Source organism: Drosophila teissieri, unplaced genomic scaffold (assembly GCF_016746235.2).
Source record: "Drosophila teissieri strain GT53w unplaced genomic scaffold, Prin_Dtei_1.1 Segkk124_quiver_pilon_scaf, whole genome shotgun sequence".
NCBI lineage: Eukaryota > Metazoa > Arthropoda > Insecta > Diptera > Drosophilidae > Drosophila > Drosophila teissieri.
The window spans coordinates 97,685-120,213 of record NW_025224990.1 but is presented as its reverse complement, the minus strand read 5'-3'; the positions used below and the strand labels follow the sequence as shown (position 1 = coordinate 120,213).

The 22,529-nt window shown below is 40.8% G+C and overlaps 1 protein-coding gene, 1 long non-coding RNA gene and 1 pseudogene across 4 annotated transcripts; 2 read left to right on the top strand and 1 right to left on the bottom strand.

The window, feature by feature from the left end:
* Positions 1-225: 225 nt before the first annotated feature.
* On the bottom strand, positions 226-5,513 carry LOC122625539 (sarcolemmal membrane-associated protein-like). Of its 3 annotated transcripts, none has more exons than XM_043805633.1 (4): positions 5,438-5,513; positions 3,345-4,660; positions 1,390-1,983; positions 226-1,330 (listed from the first exon to the last, which is right to left on the bottom strand). In XM_043805633.1, the coding sequence occupies exons 2-4, from the start codon at positions 4,638-4,640 to the stop codon at positions 515-517; spliced, it is 2,706 nt and encodes a 901-aa protein (XP_043661568.1). In that variant the 5' UTR covers positions 4,641-4,660; positions 5,438-5,513; the 3' UTR covers positions 226-514. The 3 variants fall into 3 exon arrangements, with proteins under 3 accessions (XP_043661568.1, XP_043661567.1, XP_043661569.1); XM_043805632.1 differs by having other exon boundaries at positions 5,377-5,491; XM_043805634.1 differs by having other exon boundaries at positions 226-1,327; positions 5,377-5,491.
* A 3,695-nt stretch (positions 5,514-9,208) lies between these two features.
* LOC122625549 lies at positions 9,209-9,755 on the top strand (annotated as a pseudogene).
* Positions 9,756-21,361: 11,606 nt separating this feature from the next.
* Positions 21,362-22,444, top strand: LOC122625547. The gene is made up of 2 exons (XR_006326615.1): positions 21,362-21,827; positions 21,884-22,444. It is a non-coding gene; the product is annotated as an uncharacterized LOC122625547 (long non-coding RNA).
* Positions 22,445-22,529: the final 85 nt, after the last annotated feature.

Below are 22,529 nucleotides of genomic sequence, written 5' to 3'. Positions count from 1 at the left end.
TTGCGAAATTCCTTAATTGTAAAATTTGTAAAAACTTACGTGACATATCTGCACGTTTCAAATTTGTTATACGACTACTGATTTTTTTGTTTTCAATGTTATTAAAAAAAGGGCTCTTTTTATATTCCAATTTCCCTTTTAGTCGACTTCGAAAACTGGTTTACAAACATATATAAAAAACAAAATAGTAAATTGTAATGCTAATGTACCCTTTCAGCATGATAATTGTTGAAATCAAGACGGCACGTTATACGCAGCGCTTTATTGTAGTAAATTTTGTGCTTAAAGCAGTAAATTACTTTGGATAATAATTTTATCTCTGGTTTATTATTTCAATATTATTACTTTAATTTTGAGCTTGAAGTGATTTTGAAACAAAGGAAAATAAAAATGTAATTAAGCTTGAGGATAACGCAAGCATTAACTGAGTATGCTGCCGTTCCAGTGTACAATAATAGTTTAAAGGAAAAGCTTTAAATATGCTAGTTTTCCTCATTAGCTATAAGGATGGCGCTTAAATTCGATTGGAAAGAAAATATAAGAGCAGACCGATAGCAATACAGCCAAGAGGTAAAAAGCGGCTTAGTAACCCTTGTTTAATAAACGGGTTGTGTTTTTGCTTAGAGTGCAGCTCCGAGATCTCTTTACGAAGCTGCATGTTTTTAAGCTCCGAATGTTCAAGAAGTTCCTTGTAAACAATTAGTTCTTCTTCCTTTTCTACTTTGGGGTTATTAATGGTTTCTATATCCTGGTTCCAAACATCTTCTGGGCTATCTCGATTATCAATTAGGTTTAAAGTCTCACGCGGCAAACTACTTTCCTCACTGAGATTCTGCAAACTTGTTTTAAAATTATGAGCTACGTCTTTCTCAAGCTTCTTCTTTAATAGCTCGATCTGCGTTTGCAGAAAGTGTATTTCACTTGTTAAATGGGCCGTTTTTTTCTTGTAAGTATAGCATTCATCTTGTAGCATATCAATAGTCTGCTCAGTCGATAATGCATTTGGAATATTAAGATTTTCCTTACTTTCCAAATGAAGGGCTGATGAAATCTCGGTAGTCGAATCTTCTAAAATTTGAGGGCTTGGAGAATAGTTATTAAAGTGATGCACGATTTCAGATGTATTTCTGCTAACGAACTCTTTTGTAACTAAAGCCTTTTCCATATCCTCCTTAACTTTGCATTCAAAGCCTTCATCGTCACAATTAAAAATAGCTTTAAGAACTGAAGAGCCTTCTTCGCCCTTACCAAGATCAGAGTTCTTTAGCAATTTTAAAACGCTCGATTTAAAACTGACCGGCTGTAAATCGGGATTACGTAGTTTTACCTTCTAGAATTAAATAGTAATATGTTAATATATAATACCAATATGACTGCTATAAACATTACCTTTTCTTGCGATACAGAATCTACTGTCTGCTGATCAATGTCTAACACATCTTTATCTTGTGACACAGACAAAATATCGTCGTCTAAACTTTCCTTATAATCTTTTTCATTTTGCGCCCCACCTACAGCATGATCATGGTCATGATCATCGTCAGAATTTATTGTATTTAGGTGTTTTAAGACAATTTGTTCCTTAAACTTTTCAGTATCATGCTCGGATATAACTTGATGGACTCGCGACGCCTGTACACGAAGCTCCTTTAGCTCACGCTCTTGAGTCGATAACTTCATATTTAGCAACTCCAAACTGCGAGATTTTTGTTCTTCAGACTCTTGTTCTTGGCGTACTGACTCCTTCTTGAATTCCATGTACTCCTGCTGAAGTTCCTCTAACCGGCAATTAAAGCCATTCAGTGTTTCCTTTAGTGTTATAACTTGAGCGCGAAGTATGCCACACTCGTTTTCAGAAGTGGCGTAGGCCATCTCCATCTTAGAGAGCATTTGCATAGCATCGCAGCGTTCCTGATAGACCTTGCGCAGGGCCTCTTTAGCAGTTAACTGATACGTTGTTTTGTCTTCAAGCAGTTTTACAATCTATTAAAAACAAAAATAGAAATATTAAAAAAAAACTATTTTTCCAGAATTCATTAAACAAGTTTTTAGATCAACTTTCTAAATTATGAAGATTCAAAGGAACAACACTCTGAAATAGTATGGACCATCGCTGTAGATCATAAGATGTGTAGAGATTAAGATGTGAAAGCATAGGAGCGACTAACACGAGTTAACCTAGTGGCGGACCACCTAGATAATTGCTTAAGCTTACAAATTAATAGTCAGATTCAAAAGCAACGAATAAGTAAAGGTTATCTAATTTTGATGTACACAGAGAAGCAAATGCTACGACAGTCCGACTAGAACCATTTATATCTGAATCGAAAAAATTTTGATCATTCTAATTAAGAGTTTTTTATTGTATCTTGAAATGTGCATCAAACAATGCCTCTATTATCCTAATACGATACTCCGTTCAAAATATAAAACTTTTTTTTCGTGTTATAAACAAATTAAATCTTAACCTTATTTCATTTTATTGTTTGACATTTCAGTGATTTTTAAAGAAAACACGTCTTAGCGAATGTTCTAACAATATTGTGATGATTACAAATACATATGTATAACAAATTATTTAACTGACTTTAATGGTCCCAACCAGGGCCGTCCCTGGTTATTTTGGTCAATTCTTTTTTTTCAGTTTTAAAAAATAGATAAAAATAATAATCAACTGATTTTAATACTTGATTTAATTATTAATAATCATCAATTAACTGATTTAAATACTTGTAGCCTTTATTTCAAATTGAAATCGTTAATTTAAAATAAAGATGATATAAAGGTCTGTACATACATACAAGCATAACTTTTACTAATATGACAAAAGACCTATTGGTCAATCGGCGCCGTATCATTTTTTCATTTTTCTGTTTTATTAGGTTTTTTTTACCCATTTTTATTAAATTACATAAAATTTTTAATGTAAGGTGCAGCCTTCGGTGAAGTATATTAGTCTGATTTAATATTCAATATGTTTTTAGCATACCTCTAAAAAAATTGCCAAGACACATAACAAAATGACAAAAAAACTAAATATTTTTTAAAAGTGGGGCGGGAAAGTATTGTGCGGTTTTTGGGCGTGGCTACGTTCTGAAAAAAGCCTGCGTAGCGTAGGCTCTACTATAATCTGCATGCTTAATCTATATTTCCCGGGCTCACAGCTGTCATATAGACAGACGAACGGAAATGGGCAGACCGTCATGGATAATTATCCTGATCAAGCGTATATTAAATGAAATGAATTAAAAATACCAAAGGCTACAACAAAATTAGGTTGGATCAAAAATTTGTATTAATTTTTTAGTCGCTCTATTAGCGATCTGCTCAACAGATTTACCTACCTCGTTTCGAAGTGCATTTTCTGGTATGTTCTTTTCCATCATTTGTAGTTTCTTTTCCAGAAGATTTATTTTGTGCAGCAATTGGTCTTCAGTAATCATGCTTTGCCAACACATTGCAGAATTCTTTCTGGTAGTATCAAGGACGCCTTGTAAGCTGCTTAACTTAGCTTTCAGAGACTTTTCTCTTTGTGCCGCCTCTTGGAGGAACGCGTTAAGGCGCTGCACTTCATCAAAGCTGATTCGGTTAGTCACGGTCAACAGCATTTGCTCTGCCCCAACCGAAATGGCCTCTTGCCCATTGGGTAGAAACAGAGCGACACGGGCTAGGATACAGCCGTGCACCTCCTGACGTGAGTTCTCAATTACCTCAACGCCGAATTTGACGATATCGCCATAATGTAGTTCCGCTGGATCACTGCCCAACTTGTTGTCGTTTATAAAGGTACCGTTGCTAGATTTTGTGTCCTTGACCCAGAACTTACCGTCTGGAGTATACCACAGAATCGCATGGTTTCTTGACAATACTTTGCAGTCAAATATAGCGTTTCCCTCACCTGCCTTGCTTTTAGCTATAAGGCGACCTACCTTGCAATCCTGGTTCGGCTGCAAAAATATAGATCTTGTCTCAAACTTATGCGACTTAGATTCGCAATGTAGTACGATTTTTGCAGCACCCATACATGCCGTTGGGACAGTTTCCGATCCTATGTCTAGATCTACGGTAGAAGTTGTGGGCACGGAAGCGACCTGTAAAGTTCCGCATTCCGTTGCCACCTCCCTTTGTAAAGCACTATTGTTTAGTACCCCTAGTGGGCTGAATAGACTGCAGGCAGTAGTTACTCGAACTCCAACCCCGGTGTTATTTGCATTGAGCACAGAGTTCATGGCCATATTTATAGCATGCTGGGAAACTTCAGCCGTACGTCGGTCAATACATCCTGTGTTGGAATCACATACTTCCATATTGTTATTTTCCTGGTTCTCAATTGAAGTATCGTTATTACTATCAGCCATATGAAGTTCGCTTATTTCCATTATATGAAAGAATTGGTCATGTTCCACTTTTTTGTCAGTTTCCATATTTAAAGCGTAATGCGATTTCTTTTGCTTTACATTCGGTTCTAGTCCTTCTCCGGATAAATACGTCGTCTGAGGTATTTCTGTGGCCGTGTCGGCTGTGATTGTTCTGTTTAATGCTGTTGATCCGACTGATCCTGATGCTGATGTCTGGGCAGGGCTTGGAGTCTGGTCTTCATCTACATTGTTTTTTAACCACTCATTGCACACCAAGACCATTACTATACATCCAAATCAACCTTCGATTATACGAGAACAAAAGCGTATTAACAAGCTATTAGTAATATCCGAGTAGTTACTATTTGAAAAAATTTGACTTGAATCAAGAATTTTGGAACATTGCCCAAAAAACTAAATTTTAAAGGCCTACTTTAATAAAATGTAACTATAAAAATTGTATGTTCCTAATCAAAAATGTTAGAAGCTGAGATAGCATACCGTTAGATGTAATTTATTTTTGTCTAAATCAGCAGTAATACAATGGCATATAAGACGTCTTCCTTAGTCTTAACAAAATATTAAATTTTAGCAGAACGCGGAAATGGGAAACCATATTAAATATACATTCATACTTATCTACTGAAATGTACACAGGAAGTAAGAGGTCGAAAAAATATATATATGTAAATACTTTCAACAACAAATCTTATGCTCCAATTACAAGAAAAAGAGGACTATGCCTTTAGTTGTTCTCAGCTTGACGTAAAGCAGTTACAAACAATTAGTTATAGAATTTTTATGAATTCAAAATTAAGGTTGTCCTGAATATCCAAGACAAATTAAACAGGACAAGACTTTTAAGAACCCTCTGGAGTCGAACGACATTTTAAAATATTTGGAGCATTTAAACTGTTTTTATGAAAAAAAAAAACTGTTACAGGGAGGACCGCTTACGACCAAGAACATCAAATTCGCAGTAAATATATGGTATTTAGAGATTGCGCAACGTTTTTACCTTTAAACTACTTCCGATGCCAAAACCTTAGAGTTTTCCTGATTTAATTGTTCCAACTTACATTTCCCTTCTATCACAGTCATATGTATTATTTTGATACATTCAACAATCGTTTTCTGAAAATTACCCAGTTCGGCGGTAAATTTTATGTTAATTCTTGAAAAATATTCGTTAAAATAGCGACAATCAATTGGCGACGAAAACGGAACGATGATAAGAAGAGCAAACGGTTTTTATTCTACAGAACATTTTTAAAGATATTTATCTTCATATACCAGATTACCAGTTGACCTACAACGAAAAAATTGTTTCTTTTCATTTCCAGTAGAAGCAAATAAATAATATTTTAAAATTATCAGAGAATCAATTAGATTTACCAGTTTAAAATGTTTATAGAAAATGTGGTGTTATAATCACATGTCTGATAGGTATATGCATTACACCTGTTTCATTAAGGGGGTCGTCTACCTTCGCGGTTTGAAAAAATTGATTTTTTTTTTTGCTTATTTCTTATGTATACATAACTAAAAACACGCCCTGCTTATCAAATCAAAAAAATATCGATATATTTGATAATTTTTTTCAAATACAATTTTGTTTCCCAACAATAAAAATATAAAAGTTTCTATTAACTTCATTTTTTTTTCTTATTTAAATTCATGGATATTCTATTCTAATACAGATAATAATAAGTTGTGTTTATATAAATTTCATATATTATGGCTACCAGTGCTTCGAATTAAGTGATTTTAGGAAGACTTGTTGTGTTATTTGTGTGTCTGTCATTCGGCTTTGTGCATCACAGACTACACATTTTGCGAAAATATCATAGTGCTTATTCTTAAGGTGAGAAGACAAGTTTGAAAAGTTTCCTCTTGTTTTAATAATTTGGTCGTAGAGTTTGCACTTGCAATCCCGTTTTTTTTATCAGTGTAATTGGATTTTATGTTCATTTTAACACGTGCACTTTTACTCGGTATCGCTTTGGAAATCATAGTGAACGAAGGGAAAATATAAAAAACAAGAGAAAACGCTATAGTCGAGTTTCCCGACTATCTGATACCCGTTACTCATCTAGTGAAAGTGCGAAGGAGTCTACAGCACTGACAGTTTTTGGCGTTTTGAGGGCGCTAGAGTGGGCGTGGCAAAAAGTTATTTGGCAAATCGATAGAAATTGACAAGACTAATACAAAAATGAAAAAATATCAAAACATTTTTCAAAAGTGTGGGCGTGGCAGCTTTGGGTGGCTTGTGGGCGTTAGAGTGGGCGTGGCAAAAAGTTTTTTAGCAAATCGTTAGAAATTTACAAGACTAACACAAAAATGAAAAAATATCAAAACATTTTTCAAAAGTGTGGGCGTGGCAGTTTTGGGCGGTTTGTGGGCGTTAAAGTGGGCGTTGCAACATGAATCGACAAACTTGCGCTGCGTCTATGTCCCTTGAGTCTGTATGCTTAGTTTCAACTTTCTAGCTTTTGTAGTTCCTGAGATCTCGACGTTCATACGGACAAACGGCCAGACGGACAGACGGATTAGTCTTGTAAATTTCTATCGATTTGCCAAAAAACTTTTAGCCACGCCCACTCTAACGCCCACAAACCGCCAAAAACTGTCAGTGCTAAAGACTCTCCTTCGCACATCCACTAGCTGAGTAACGGGTTTCAGATAGTCGGGGAACTCGACTATAGCGTTCTCTCTTGTTTGAAGATACTCTGAAGATACCTGATATCGCAGTTGTACCTCTGTTTCGCTTACCATTTTATAATGTTAGGCCTCTTCAATATTTGTACTGCTTGTGAGTCTATGTGGATTTTCTTTCTGTATCTTTTTGTGATTGTCTAACTAAAAAATGTTATGCTATCAATTGAGATAAGAGGGTATAGGAATTGATTTTAAAACTGCCTCGCACTTTTTTACAGATATGTAAATTTCGCTCCAGAGTATCTGCACCAAGTTGCAATGTTCCTTAAAAAGTGGGTTTATGTTGACATTATTGCAGACTGCGATCGTTTGACACTTTTTATTGCTATGCGGAAAATGATCGCTGAAAGAGAATCCCGTTGTATAACGGTTGGCTCTCTGAGTACTTGCTGTACACTCGTATACTTATTTTAGTGATGCTTAAAAAGTTTAATACGTATCTGAGTACTCTAGATCATATTCTATATCTTTTTAGTTCGTCAGTTACGGCGTGGATTCCAATTATTGCTGATAGATTACTTTTTGTCGACATGGCAGAAGTTATCTGATGGTCTAATAGTGCTAGACACTTAGATATCGACATACCCTTACGAAAGCCTAGTTGTCGGCTAATTAATGGAAATCCACCACATCCTTATGGTATTGCATGTATTTGCTGCATGACGTGCAGCAGTTTTTAATAGTAACTGGCGTTTTATAATCTTTTTTAATACCTTAAATTAAAATGAAAATACATTTTAATGCTGTGACCATGTACCAATCGTCTCGGTCATCTCAGCTGTATGCGTCTTTCGTTATCTATGCAAAGTGGCTGCATGAGCATCTACTTACTCGCTTACTCTCTTTCTCTCTTTTTGGAACTCATGAAGAAGAGCGCCTGCACTTCTGGCTTAGCGTTCTGCAATTAAGTCGCTCACATTCGTAACCCATGCGCGAGCTAGCGCTTCAGCATTCACCCTCGGCGGTTCCCCGCAGAAACCCCCTCGTCAGACAGAAGTCTAGAGGGCATCCAGAAATACTTTGTGTCGCTTACTTGAAGCGCTGAGTGTTAATATCAACTAACACTCGATACGCTGTATCGGCTAGCACTTAAAACGCTGAATCCATACAAACATCGGGGCCACCCAAAACCTTTTGAAACACAGAATCGCATCCGCTCCAATTTCACTTTTCGGCCGAACAGCTTATTAGTAAAATAATTAATGAAACAAACCAAGTTGTAAAGAGCAATGGAAGAAATATAAAGATCATTCCGAATTTCCAACTCAACTCCAGCGGACGTATTATTTTCCTCCAAACTCCACACACTCGTTCATCAAGGATTTGTGAAGACCGAGGATAATCCAAAAATTCATGAAGGCCGAACATAATCAAAGCATTCGCGAAGACCGAAGACAATTGTTACGCCTGCGTATTAGTGCCCGTGTCCTGGATAAGGACTAAGGCCGAGGGAGGGACATCCGATGTTCACCAGGCACCAGTTTGCCAGCGTAAGCTCGTTGATTTTGGGTCGTGGGATCTTGGTATAACGAGAATAAATATTAAAAGTGCCAGTAAAAGTTCGTACCGCTCGTCAGTCAGCAGTCCTCACTGCCCCACAAGCTAAGCTGTAGCTTGATAATAAAACGATCGGGCAATGTGTTAGCCACATCCCCTCCCCTTCATGCGTCCGCATGCCTGATGGATCGTCGCGGGCCGCTCAATACGATCCCCATTTGTCAAGGTTGTCCGTCATCGTTTTTGACCTACTCCACTTCTCGGGTCAGCACCGCTTTTGAATTAAGAATTTTAAATTAAGAGCATAACTTTATTGATTAATAAATTGCTTGCTAGTGCCATGTGTAATACAGAAAAATTAATGGCTACCTTACAAAGATTATGACAATTAATTGTTGTTATACTTGTTTTTAGCGGTATCGAATTTATCACTGGACAACGGTGCGCACGTCAACAAAAATTGTTAACTATTCACGACTACAAACGTCGCTCTGAGGGCTCTTGTCTTTGCATATCAAAAACAAGGCGGATACTCGCCGCTGCAAAGTTATTTTTATTTAAACAATATTGAACATTGAGCATTAAATGTCTATAAATGAAATATATTGCCTGGAAGAGGCCAACAATAAATCATTTGCTTTTATACCGGACACCCTTCGGTTATCATTATTATTATCGCCTTCGGACTGCCCTTCGCCTTGTTCGTCTTTACCATCGCCAATGACCCTGTGCGGATCATCATGCTGATTGCGGCAGCATTCTTCTGGCTGCTTTCGCTGCTGATCTCTTCCCTGTGGTATACCTTAATTCCGCAGAAGGAATTCATGGCTTTCGGCGTGGTCTTCTCGGTGTGCTTCCAGGAGGGCTTCCGCTACATCATCTACCGGATCCTGCGCAGCACGGAGTAGGGATTACATGCCGTGGTGGAGGGCACGAGAGTGACGGACAACAAGCACATCCTGGCCTATGTCTCCGGCTTGGGATTCGGCATTATATCTGGGATGTTTGCACTGGTCAATGTGCTGGCTGCTATGAGTGGTCCCGGCAGCATACGTATACGTATATACGTATATTTACTAATCGTATATACGTCAAACTTACACCACTTCAATCCGGAGCGATGAGATCTCGACGCGTTGGAACCTGGGTGTTGCTATGTATACTGATGGAATTATACATACGCATACATTCGTGCACCAATAATTTGTACACTGAACAGTAACGTAATATACACAAACAAAAAAAAATATATATATATGTATATAATATAATATAATAATATGTAGATAATATATACACTAAGTAAAGGTCGTCTATCTAGACATACATACACTGACGAGCAAAACTGTAACACGAGTTGCATATTCTAACTTCAACGGTCAGTATCTTCTCTCCTATTTTATGTACGATAATAATCTTAGTCTTGTTTTGTTGCTACTATATTTGACTATCGCTTGTGAAAATATGAAGCGATTTGATAATCTGGAATAAATATGCCGAAGCAAAATGTAAAAGAAGTCAAATGTTACAGTTTTGCACTGGGGTGATATATTAAACGAAAATTTTTTTTTTAATTATTTTAATAATGAGTCCACAGCCCTTTTGATTTTTTTAGCTCCGTTATGCGATTTGGCATACTTTGGGTATACCGTAGCACCATTTCAGGACGAATAGCGTACCAGAGGTCCTTTGTTCTTTCCCACAGCTCCATCATTCTACTTGGAGGGCCTGCATATTTTGCCAGTTGGGATTTTACATGGCTCCACAAATTTTCTATGGGATACATATCAGGAGATTGCGGTGGCCACTTTAGCGATTGAAAATTTTACTTTTCCATCCAATTGTTGACCAAAATCGATGTGTGTTTGGGATCCTTGTCTTGCTGAAATATGCATTTTTTAGCAGCAATACCCATATTTTGAATTACTTTTGGAAGATTTTGTTGCAAAATGTTTAAGTAATGTTCCTTCCGCATTATACCTTCAATTAACACCAAGGGACCAACTCCGTTTTTGTGTATACAGCCCCAAACCATTATAGATCCGCCACCGTGCTTCACGGTTTGCTTCACGTTACTTGGTGACTGGACTGTGGGATCTCTAGTCCAATACCAATAAGTTAAAACAATCACAAAAATTTGGTTTTTCAGGTTATATGGTCAGATGAAACCAAAATTAATCGTTTCGAGTCAGATGGACGCTCTTGGTATTGGACTAGAGATCCCACAGTCCAGTCACCAAGTAACGTGAAGCAAACCGTGAAGCACGGTGGCGGATCCATAATATGCAACTCGTGTTACAGTTTTGCTCGTCAGTGTATATGTATGTTTGTATGAAAGTTTTCGGTGGCACGCTTCACTATCCGACTCTCAGATTACTTGAATTGTGCACTTGTTTGGGGAAGTCACTGCTGTTATTTTGTGTTTGTTGATATCCACATAAAAAACAAGAGAGAACGCTATAGTCGAGTTCCCCGACTATCTGATTACCCGTTAACTAGTGAAAGTGCGAAGAAAAGTTTCAACACTGACCGTTTTTGGGCGTATCAAAAATATTTTTGGTATATAGAGTTAAATTTACAAGACGAGCAAAAATGTGAAAAAATTTTAAAACATTTTTCTAAAGTATGGGCGTGGCAGATTTAGGCGGATTTTTGGGCGTTAGCGTGGGCGTGGCAACATGAATCGACAAACTCGCCCTGCGTCTCTGGAGTCTCGTCGCTATGTCTCTGGAGTGTGCATGCTTAAACTCAACTTTCTAGCTTTTATAGTTCCTGAGATCTCAATGTTTATACGGACAGACAGACGGACATGGCCAGATCGACTCGGCTATTGATCCTGATCAAGTATATATATACTTTATATGGTCGGAAACGGTTCACTTAATCTGTGGTTATGTTTGGTAGTAGGAGAGTCTTCAAAGTCTTATGATCTTACAAAAAGGGTGTACGTAGGCTAGGTTAGGTTAGGTTTTGCCGGCCGTCGGTTTTATCCGACGCACTTAGACCATTAGAGGTCCATTGTGATAACGTGAGTGTTTTTCTATCGATTTGCCAAAAAACTTTTTGCCACGCCCACTCTAACGCCCACAAGCCGCCAAAAACTGTCAGTGTTGACAGTCTTTTCGCTTGCAGTGCTGGGCAGTGGCATAGTAGATGCTCTACCGTTTTTTCCATTTCCTCGTCCCTTCAGCTACGGCAGAAATCATTATACGGGGCATTTAGTCTTCTGGCATGGGTGCCTATCAACCAATGCCCTGTGATGACTCTCATAGCAGTGCTGAGGTTTGCTCTGGTCAGCCTTAAGAGTTTTGACGTTCTTTTTATACCCGTTACTCGTAGAGTAAAAGGGTATACTAGATTCGTTGAAAAGTATGTAACAGGCAGAAGGAAGCGTTTCGAACCATATAAAGCATATATATTCTTGAGGCCTCGTGGTGTAGTGGATAGTGCAACTACCTGCTAACCATGGGGTCGTGGGTGCAAACCCCACCCATGACGAGAGCATGGCCATACAAAACTTCCTCTCTAAAATGCTTTTCTAACTTTTAGAAAGTATTCTTCCACATAAAAAATGCCTATTACAACAATTTTCGGCAACTTCCACTTGCCACACCGCCCCACCCCCCCTGCTCACTACATGGGAGAAAAACGGGGGCACCCACATAGTACCAAGCGCACCCTGTGTTTTTCTGCGAACAGCAACAACACCCAGCAGGGCGATCGCGTTACCAGACTGTTCGCTTTTCTACGAATAACAACACAACACCGTAGACGCCACTCCCCGATGGCGACAGGTTGCAGCCCCACCACTGGGATAAGCCGCATCTGGCCAATCACCAGATCGGTCGAAAAACTTACAACGATTACTGAAACTAATACGAGAAGTTTAAACATAAACGGCTCTCCAAATTCGATGACGACCATACGCATTTCAAAACGGACACGAATTGGACAATGGAACGTTAGAACTTTAAGAGAACCATCTAGGTTAGCACAGTTCGAGGCGGAGATGGAGGTGGACTGGCAGTGGGGAAACAACAAAATCAGTTAGCAATCTAGTCCTACACAGTGGCAACAGTGACGGCAGCAGATATGGAGTGGGAATTTATAGAAGGCACATAAAGAAGGCACTGGTTTCCTGGGAACCCATTTCTGATAGAATCATGACCGCCAGGTTCAGATGTAGCGCTAGATACATAAACATCACTCAATGCTATGCCCCGACGGAAGACGCAAACGACGACACCAAGGACGACTTCTATACTGCCCTTACAGCAACCCTCAACAAGCTACGGCAAGGTGACCTTAACATCCTCATGGGTGACTTCAATGCAAAAATTGGCCGCAACAACACCGGACTAAGATCTGTCATGGGCCAGCATGGAACTGGGACTCGCAACGATAACGGAGAGAAATTAGTGGAACTCTGCCAGCTATTCCAACTGGTCATCGGTGGCACAATATTCCCACACTAAGATGTCCACAAATACTCCTAGACATCTCCAAGTGGTATTACGCGCAACCAGATCGACCACATATGCATTAGCAGGAAATGGAGACACTCGCTACTGGACGTACAGCTGGATAGACTTGCGGCAGACGCAGAACGAGCAGCCGGCCAGATTTCACGGATCACAGGAACCCATCACAGACAGAACAAACCAGTCAGAGATCTAGAAGGTAACCTCTTATCCAATGATGACGCACAAATCCGAAGATGACGCCAACACTTTATGGGAATTAGCCACACCACATCACCAAACGTGGCCATAGACTACAGGAGTGTTGTGCCGCCAAGTGGGAGTAGCAGGATACCCTCTGCACCCCCGAATGTAAGAGAAATCGTGAATGCAATAAAGAAGCTGAAGCACAACAGGGCAGCTGGCGAAAACAACATACCAGCCGAATTGCATCAAGTTGACACCCAACTGATGGCTGAAACATTGCATCCACACTTCTCACGCATATGGGAAGGCGAGACGGTGCCAGACTCCTGGAAAAGCGGAATCATTGGAAGCTTCCCAAAAAAGGCGACCTTAGTGACTGCAACAACTGGAGAGGGATAACACTGCTCAAAACCAGCTACAAAATCTTAGCTACACTTCTAAACAAACGCCTCCAGGAAAAAAATTGAGCCAACAATCCGAGACGAACAGGCAGGCTTCAGACCACACAGGAGTTGCGTAGACCAGGCAAATACACTACGCATAATACGCTGTGGAATGGAGAGCCCCGCTTTACCTCCTGTTCATCAACTTCAAGAAGGCATTCGACTCAGTTGAAAGAGCAGCAATATGGCGAGCACTTGCAAGAAAAGGAGTACCTGCAAACCTCATCGCCATCATCAAATCGATGTATGACGATGCCAACCGGGCGGTACTGCACAATGGAAAAACTAGGGCACCTTTCCAGACGAACGCCGGAATTCGGCAAGGATGCCCGCTGTCACCACTCCTCTTCAACATCGTAGTCGACAGTTAATGAGCGAAGTATGCTCTTCCAAGCGCGGAATTAAGTGGAACCTCACAAGACTCCTTGAGGACTTGGACTACGCAGAAGACATCTCGGCGACATACTCTCGTGGAAGCCCTAAGAGAGGAATAGAAGGAATTAAAAAAAAAAAAAATATTCTTGATCAGGATCAGTAGCCGAGTCGATCTGGCCATGTCCGTCCGTCCGTCTGTCCGTCCGTTTGTCCGTCCGTATGAACGTCGAGATCTCAGGAACTACAAAAGCTAGAAAGTTGAAATTATGCATACAGACTCCAGGGACATAGACGCAGCGCAAGTTTGTTCATGTTGCCACGCCCACTCTAACGCCCACAAACCGCCCAAAACTGCCACGCCCACACTTTTGAAAAAGGTTTTGAAATTTTTTAATTTTTGTATTATTTTTGTATTCTATCGATTTGTCAAAAAACTTTTTGCCACGCCCACTCTAACGCCCACAAACCGCCCAAAACAGCCACGCCCACACTTTTGAAAAATGTTTTGATATTTTTTCAGTTTTGTATTAGACTTGTAAATTTCTATCGATTTGCCAAAAAACTTTTTGCCACGCCTTCTCTAACGCCCACAAGCCGGCAAAACTTGTCAGTGTTGACTCTCCTTCGCAATTCCACTAGCTGAGTAACGGGTATCAGATAGTCGGGGAACTCGACTATAGTGTTCTCTCTTACTGTACGTAACACAATGCTAAAAATATTATTTATAATATCAATGTAAGGAAAAGAAAAGAGTGAGTAGAGTGAAGAGAGTGAAATGGCGGTGGACATAATAGAAGAAACCGAATGTTATAAAATACATTTTGTTAAAGCAATGGGCTAGTAAAAGTAAATGCAAAGTGCGAATTGAATAATAAGCAAATAATAATAATAAGCTGTATGAATCCAAGCCTAGATAGTAATAATGTCGGCCGTCGTCATTGCCAAAAGGTTCGATCATATGACGTAGTAAGGGGAAATGGTCGAGCAGAACGGCTCGATGGCAATGAACATTGCATAAAAGTACAGGGGCGGACTAAAAACGACAAACACAAAAGAAACCTCAGTGAAACCATCGATCTGTCGAGTTAACCGGAAGTGATTTTAAACGCAGCGCGAAATTTAACTATTTCTAACGAGCGACGTCAGAAATAGTCGAAGAGTGGGCCAAGTCGTACTGAAGTTGCACCCCGTGGCTTGCTGCACGATCACAGGCGGAAAAACGTGAATTCCACACTTGTTTTCGGCCAATTATAAAATAAAAACAATGGTTGCGGTAGGGCCGGCTGTCGAAACAGCTGATAACGCTACCAACCGATCGCGGAGAACGCGGGGTTGGCCCAGCTGATAGTGCTGCCAACCCGATCGAACAAACCAAGTGGCGTTGCCAGGCTCTGTCCGTTTGTTGCGAATCTTTAAAATTCAAATTTGAACTCAAATTTAAAATCTCGTGCGAAAAGACGCTAACTAATCAAAAAAAAAAAAAAGCATTCCTCAAAGAATTGTACATCTATAACTAGTGTTATGACTAAGACAAGTGCATTTTTGTCTTAAATTAATAAGTGTCACACGTAAGTGAGCGTAGAAGCTCTGTAAATCCAAGAAACGCCTGTTTCTCCTACTTCTCAACACGCGATATCGACGAAGTAAGCAAGTCATCAAAGAGCAACCCGGCTCTACTGACCGTCGACAGCATGAGAGCGAGCTCCCAGTCGCAGCAAAAGCACCACCAACTACTAAACCATCTACCATTATGGCGAATTCGGTGCCAACAACTGGAGAGCAAATTACAATTGCAACAAAAACCGTAAGCTTCGATAAGCAACAAGCGGTCTCGGTTATACAGAGCGGTATGGATCGCTACATCCAGATTGAGCGTAAACTTAGTCCACTAAACACGGTTGCTAATAAACCAAAGATCAACCGTTCCAACAAAAGCAACGAACAAACTAGGAGTCAGAATGATAAACGTTTTTCCATCTTAGCAGAGGCGGAGAACAACCAAGCAGAGTTGGGGCAGGGGACCCAAAAGAAACCAAAGCCTTCACCTATATAAGGGAAAAAAACTCAAACGCCCTGGTCAACAAAATTGTTGCGCTGGTAGGGGACGTGAAGGGAATTTCCATGTTCTTCCGCTTATTAAAGGGAACATCCACGAAACCAAAGTTCAAACGAAGTCCGAAGAACACTTCCGAGCTGTGTCAAAGTACCTAGAGAAAACAAAAAAGAACTAAATAGAACACCTACCAACTAAAAAGCAGCAAGGGACTGCAAGTTGTATTAAAAGGAATCGAACCTGACATCGCCCCTAAAGCCAAAGGCTTCTGTGCAAAAGATTATAACAACATTACTAACAGAAACAAAAAGCCTCAACCACTCTTCAAGGTCAAGCTTCAACCAGATAGCAAAGCCTTACTACTGCATCGAAGGATCACCGTGGAAGAACCACACAAACGGAACGGCCCTGTACAATGCACAAACTGCCAGGAGTATGGAGTCACAAAGACATACTGCACACTTAGGGCACAACTCCGTAAACTGCACCGCAAACAAAGAAGACACCTTAAAGAAAAAATGTGGCAACTGTGGATGAAACCATACGGCAAACTACAGAGGCTGTGCGGTCCACAAGGAGTTAAAGAGTCGCATGAAACGAGCGACAGCTACGCGTCAACAAAATACGCAAAACACGTATCATAGCCCAAAAAATACCCCAGACAGGTCTGCTAAATACTATGTCCGCTATGCTGGTCACCATGCAACAAACTATGATGGAACTCATGTCGTTTATGAATACAACTATGCAAACCCTTGTCCAGAACCAGAACATGGTGATTCAGTTGCTTGTAGCACAATAGTCCAAATAATAAATAGATAAACTACGTATTTCCATGTGGAATGCCAACGGCATTTCACGGCATAAACCTGAAATAGCGCAATTCCTAAATTTAAATCACATCGACGCCATGCTGCTGGTTGAAACGCACCTCACTGGGCGATATAACTTCCATATAAGAGGCTACACCTTCTACCGCACAGTTTACCCGGATGGAAAAGCCCACGGTGGAACAGGCATCTTAATCAGAGAACGGATCAAACACCACTTTTACGAAAGGTTTGCAACAAATTACTTGCAAGCCACGTCCATAAAAGTGCAGTCAGGAAACGGCAACCTTTGCATTGCCGCTGTCTATTGCCCACCTCGCTTTACTATCTCTGAAGGTCAATTCATGGACTTCTACAACACACTGGGGGAACACTTCATAGCTGCAGGAGACTACAATGTCAAACACACGCACTGGGGATCACACCTCGTGACTCCCAAGGGAAGACAACTTTATAATGCACTTATAAAAGTGAGCAATAAACTGGACTACGTTTCTCCTGGTAGCCCAAAAAATTTGCCTGCAGACCCCAGAAAGATCACAGATTTAATTGATTTCGCAGAGACAAAAAACATCCCACGCGATCCCAAACGCCATCCTACCGGATCTCTCATCTGACCACTCGCCTTTGTTGATAACCCTTCTTCAACGAACAGAAATTTCGGACCACCCCTATAGGCTGACGTCGCACAACAAAAACTGGATGAAATACAGAATGTATGTGAGTTCCCACATTGATCTAACTCCTCAGCTAAATATAGAAGCAGACATTAACTGCTCTACCGCCGCTCTGGAAGAGGTACTCGTCACAGCAGCCAGGATCTCAACACCAAAACGGAAGGATGTGGAAATTAAGATGTTCAAAACCAGCCTGCGAATTGAACAGCAGATCGCCATTCTCAAAGCAATGTCCTAATGAAGCCACCCGCAATCTAAACCGGGCACTGAAGCAAGACGCAAAAATGCCCAACTAAATATATTGGAAAACTCTCGCCAACTAGTACAAAGCATCCCTTGTGGAGGGCTCACCCGAAATCTAAGCTCTCCAATTGAAACCGTCGACCCGCTAAGAAGTACTTCAGGTCGCTGACCGCGTCTGGCTCGAAGGACTTATGCATAAAATTTAAACTCACTTGCCTGGGTACACTCAACTCCTTGAATCTTACCTCTACAACAGAGCATTCGCAGTGAGGTGCAATAAAACCATATCCGACAACCACCCTATCGAAGCTGGAGTCCCACAAGGCAGCGCACTTGGCTCAACTCTATACGCCCTCTACACAGCGGATATTCCCACGAGTGACCGACTAACAACATCCACCTTCGCTGACGAAACCGCAATCCTCAGCCGCACCAGTCGGTCCACCAACCAAACTCGCCAAACACCTCATGGTGTTTGCACAAAACTGCAAGCACATAACGTTTACTCTTAACAGACAAAATTGCACTCCACTCTGCCTGCATGCAGATCCCCCAAGTCAAAGAATTAACGTTTCTTGGCATCCACCTCAACAGACGCCTATCATGGCGTAGGCATATCGAATTAAAGAAAGTTCACCTAAATTTGAAAGCCAGCAGCCTCCACTGGATCATAAACGCCCGATCGTTCTTGTGTCTGGACTACAAGGTCCTGCTCTACACCTCCACTCTTAAGCCAATCTGGACGTAAGGCTCCCAGTTTACTCACTGGGGCACCATGGTATATTCGAAAGCAAAACATTCACAGGGACCTCGGCATTCTCGCAGTAAAAGATGAAATAGACAAGCAAGAGGCGTACAATGAATAAATATCTGCCCACCCAAACCCCCTTGCAAGGGTCGTGATTCGGGTTTCCAACCGAACCCACATTTAACGTACCGACATTCCAACCCAGCCATAATTTGTCAGGGCCATTTCTACTGTTACAGTCCACATGACTGCTAATTAGGTTATAGTATAAGATTTGCTACACTTATTGTTAGTAAATGAGAAGATTCAATAAATCCGCCGCTTGAAGAACGCGAGCCTAAGGATAAACCCAGAAAAATTTTAATTCCTCAAGCAAGAACTACTGTACCTAGGGCACCGCGTCACTGGACCAGGTGATTGGCCCGGAAATGTCGCCACATGCCTTTGCGTCAGTATTGGTCGCACACTAGATAAACACAAAGAAACCTCAGGTAAGTGTTCCGCCGTTTGAAGAACGCGAACCTAAGGATAAACCCTCAAATATCAATTCTTCAAGCAAGAACTGCTGTACCTAGGGCACCGCGTCACAAGCCAAGCGATAGGTACCAGTAAAGGTTGCAGCCAGGACTGCACCCGTTTAAGCGTCAGGCCAAGGCGAGAGTAAACATGCAGCGAGCAAGCCGAAATACTGTTTCTCCCGCACTGACATTAGCATCCCCCAACTAACGTCAGGCACAGTCACACTCAACGTATTCCAAATACAAGCTGGAGTCAAGTAAGCACGGATGAGAAATGAACTTACCGAGCCCAAGGAACCCACATACTCCCGAGGAATGAAGAGGGATGGTACCGCAAAGCATGCAGAATGATGCTGCAGGGAAGAAAAAGACAAGGATAACAAAGGTGAACAATTTTCTTTTATAATCAAACATACCCGCAAAAATTTTGTTTATAGTCATCAGGGCTCAGGAAAGAGGGCGCCTCGATCACAAGGCGGTCGATCGGCACTCCATAGTGTCGAAATATAGGAAATATCGGCACTGTACGGGTCACCAACGAATGTTATCGGAAGATGGCAAGAATCGATCGACAGAAGGTGGTGTGCCCAGATGAAGGAAGAACAGGAATACAGCATGCTGAAATAATGCGGGATATAAGGAGTGGCTTCTCCGGAAAAAAGAATCGGCGGCAAAGTTAAAAAGAACGAATGGAACAGTGCGTTGAGGGGAATCGGCGCTTTGAAACTCAAGACAGGTCTGTGAGCGTCTACGGGATATCAGGAGTGTTCAACAAGGACGGCAAGAACGAGTTTATTTTCTCCCGAAGAAAGAGGGGAATATGAGGAGAGTTTGGAGAAAACCAGTTTGGATAGAGAGAATATGGAGAGCGAGAGTGAGACAGGAATTGTGGTGAAGACCCGGTCGACTTTGTCGGAGGTTACCTACGGGAACCAGGCAATTGCCTGGTGTGTCCGTGAGAACAGAGTAGGCGTGGTACCTGCGCTACCAGTCAGAGCAGACGTGGGGTTAACGTGTTGTTGTTTCACCAGGCCATTTCACTAGGCAATCTGGCTTACGTTTCACAATCTTCGAAATCGTCAACCGGATCTTCACCACAATCCCGACACGCACACGGGTCCTAGCTAGGATTGGCCCGCCTGTTCAAGCACAATCGGAATCGCCGGGCCAACACCGAGTCTGGTCTCGATTAATGGTGTAGCAAGGCGTCTCAACCTAGCCGTGCGTTGTCTTAATGGACCTCAGCTATCTTAATTCGGTAAACGAAGCAATCGTCTCGAACGCCTCGACAAAGCGATCTTGCTTCTTGATGATTTTCACGGCTGTAGCTTACGTTGCTTCGCGTTGTTCACGAGTCCTTTCTTTTGAAAATATTTTGAAGATTTAGAAATTTATAAATAACATGAGAAGGAATTATTTAATATTAAACCGATCATTTACTCGTAAAGTAAATTGGTATGCTAAACTCTGTCCCTATAAGGTAATAGGTCAATTGAAAAGTTCCCGGCCTACCTTAGTAAAAAATATTTTTTTGGCAAAATTGTTTTTTTTTATTCAACATAGTTCGCTTAAAGGGTAATACACTTTGTATAGCGACCCTCCAATATTTCGATACCACTGTCTTCCTAGCGGGCATTCTTTTGAGATTTAAGAACAGGAAATAGTCGCTGGATGCCAGATCGGGAAAATAAGGTGTATGCGAAATCAATCAATCAATTCATGAAATGTTGCCATCGTTTTTACTGACTTGTGACACGGTGCAATGTCGTGGTGACACAGCACTTTTTTTTTTAAATGCGACAATTCGTCCTTCAAACGTTCTTTTATCTCAGGTGACTGTCGAAGTGAAATGGAGTGAAATGATGCAGTCATATTTCTTTCATTGTCACACATCGACGAATGAGTCGGGTTTATTACGCTTGAACATCTTCAAACACTGAACCGAATCATCAACTCGTCGTTGTTTTTGGTCAAAAGTGAGCACGGGCGGCACCCACTTTGCACATACCTAAAAATTAAAGAATCATATGAAATACACCATCAGTTGATACCTTTAGAGTATCAGCTATTTAATTTAATATCAGTTTCGTCAATAACAACTTCTTTTGGACGTCCATTGCTCTCACCGTCTCGGTGCTCATTTCACCACGTCTAAACTTAGCATACCAATCTTTGATGGTTGATTTTTCTGTAAATAGTGTCCGAAAACTCATTATGAAGCCCAGTTTTTTATATAGTACTATATATAGGACTATAACAGTTGGTTCAGTGTGCGAAACATAAAACCGACGTGCTGACCCATAATAGGGTGCGCAGTCGGCGAACACAGCATACCTCCTGTCACCTTCGGAGCAGCAACTTGATGATATCACAGTTACATCACAGTAACAGTTTTTTTACGGACAATTGATTCCGGATGTTCTAGTAAATAAACTACTATGCACCAAATAACTAAAATTATTGGCCCTCAACTAGTGGTACAACCACCCACGCAAATATGTATTGGTAAGTTGTTGGACAAATACGGGCAGCAAAAGAAGACAGCAGCGCGGGAAAAAAGAAGGGAAATAAATAACATGTAAATAGTGTAAATATAATATAAGCTAGAGATAAGGTAACATTGTAACTATCGATCGAGAAAGCCCGAAACGAACAGACGTGATATAAGAAAATAAAGAAAATATAAATTTTACGTATCAGGTAAGGAGTAAATGCCAGTATAAAAGAGAACACCTTTGTGATGAAAGATAATCTAGAGCGAGAGAACGAGTTTTTCCAAGTAGAGGCCACCATTTATCAACTGCAGGCGAAATGTATAATGGACAATCAGAAATCAACCAAACTGGAGAATCAGAACATTGCGCAGTCAAGCCGTGAAATTTGGAAATGAAGACTCTATACCTGGAGGAGTTGAACCTGGATAAAACCTTTTCCGAAGTAGCAAAACCTTCGAGAGCGGGCGGCGAGGCTGGTTTTAGTGGCGAAATTGTAAATGCGTAAGAAAGAGACGGCGATAGTGTGCTGCAGAATGGCGACTGAGTGGCGGCATATGATGAAATTCAGGAAGGTTCTGACATGGCGGAGGGGAGCTTGCAGCGTCGTGATCGAGTGATGGCGAATGTCGAGGCAGTAATACATTTGCAGCATGTTGAGAAGCTGTATCAGCGAGTAGCTGATTTAGAATATGCCTTGGGCCAAACTTAATCAGCTCAAGAAGACAGCATCTGTATGGTATTTTAAAAAAATAACATTTTTAATTCATAAATAACATTTCTAATTCAGGTAAATAATAATAAAAGGTAACATATTTTTCATAACTGTGTGGAAAATAAATGGGTAGTGAGCCTATTCATTCAATATACTATATGTATAGAGCTTTTGTATGCAAAGCTTTTGTCTATA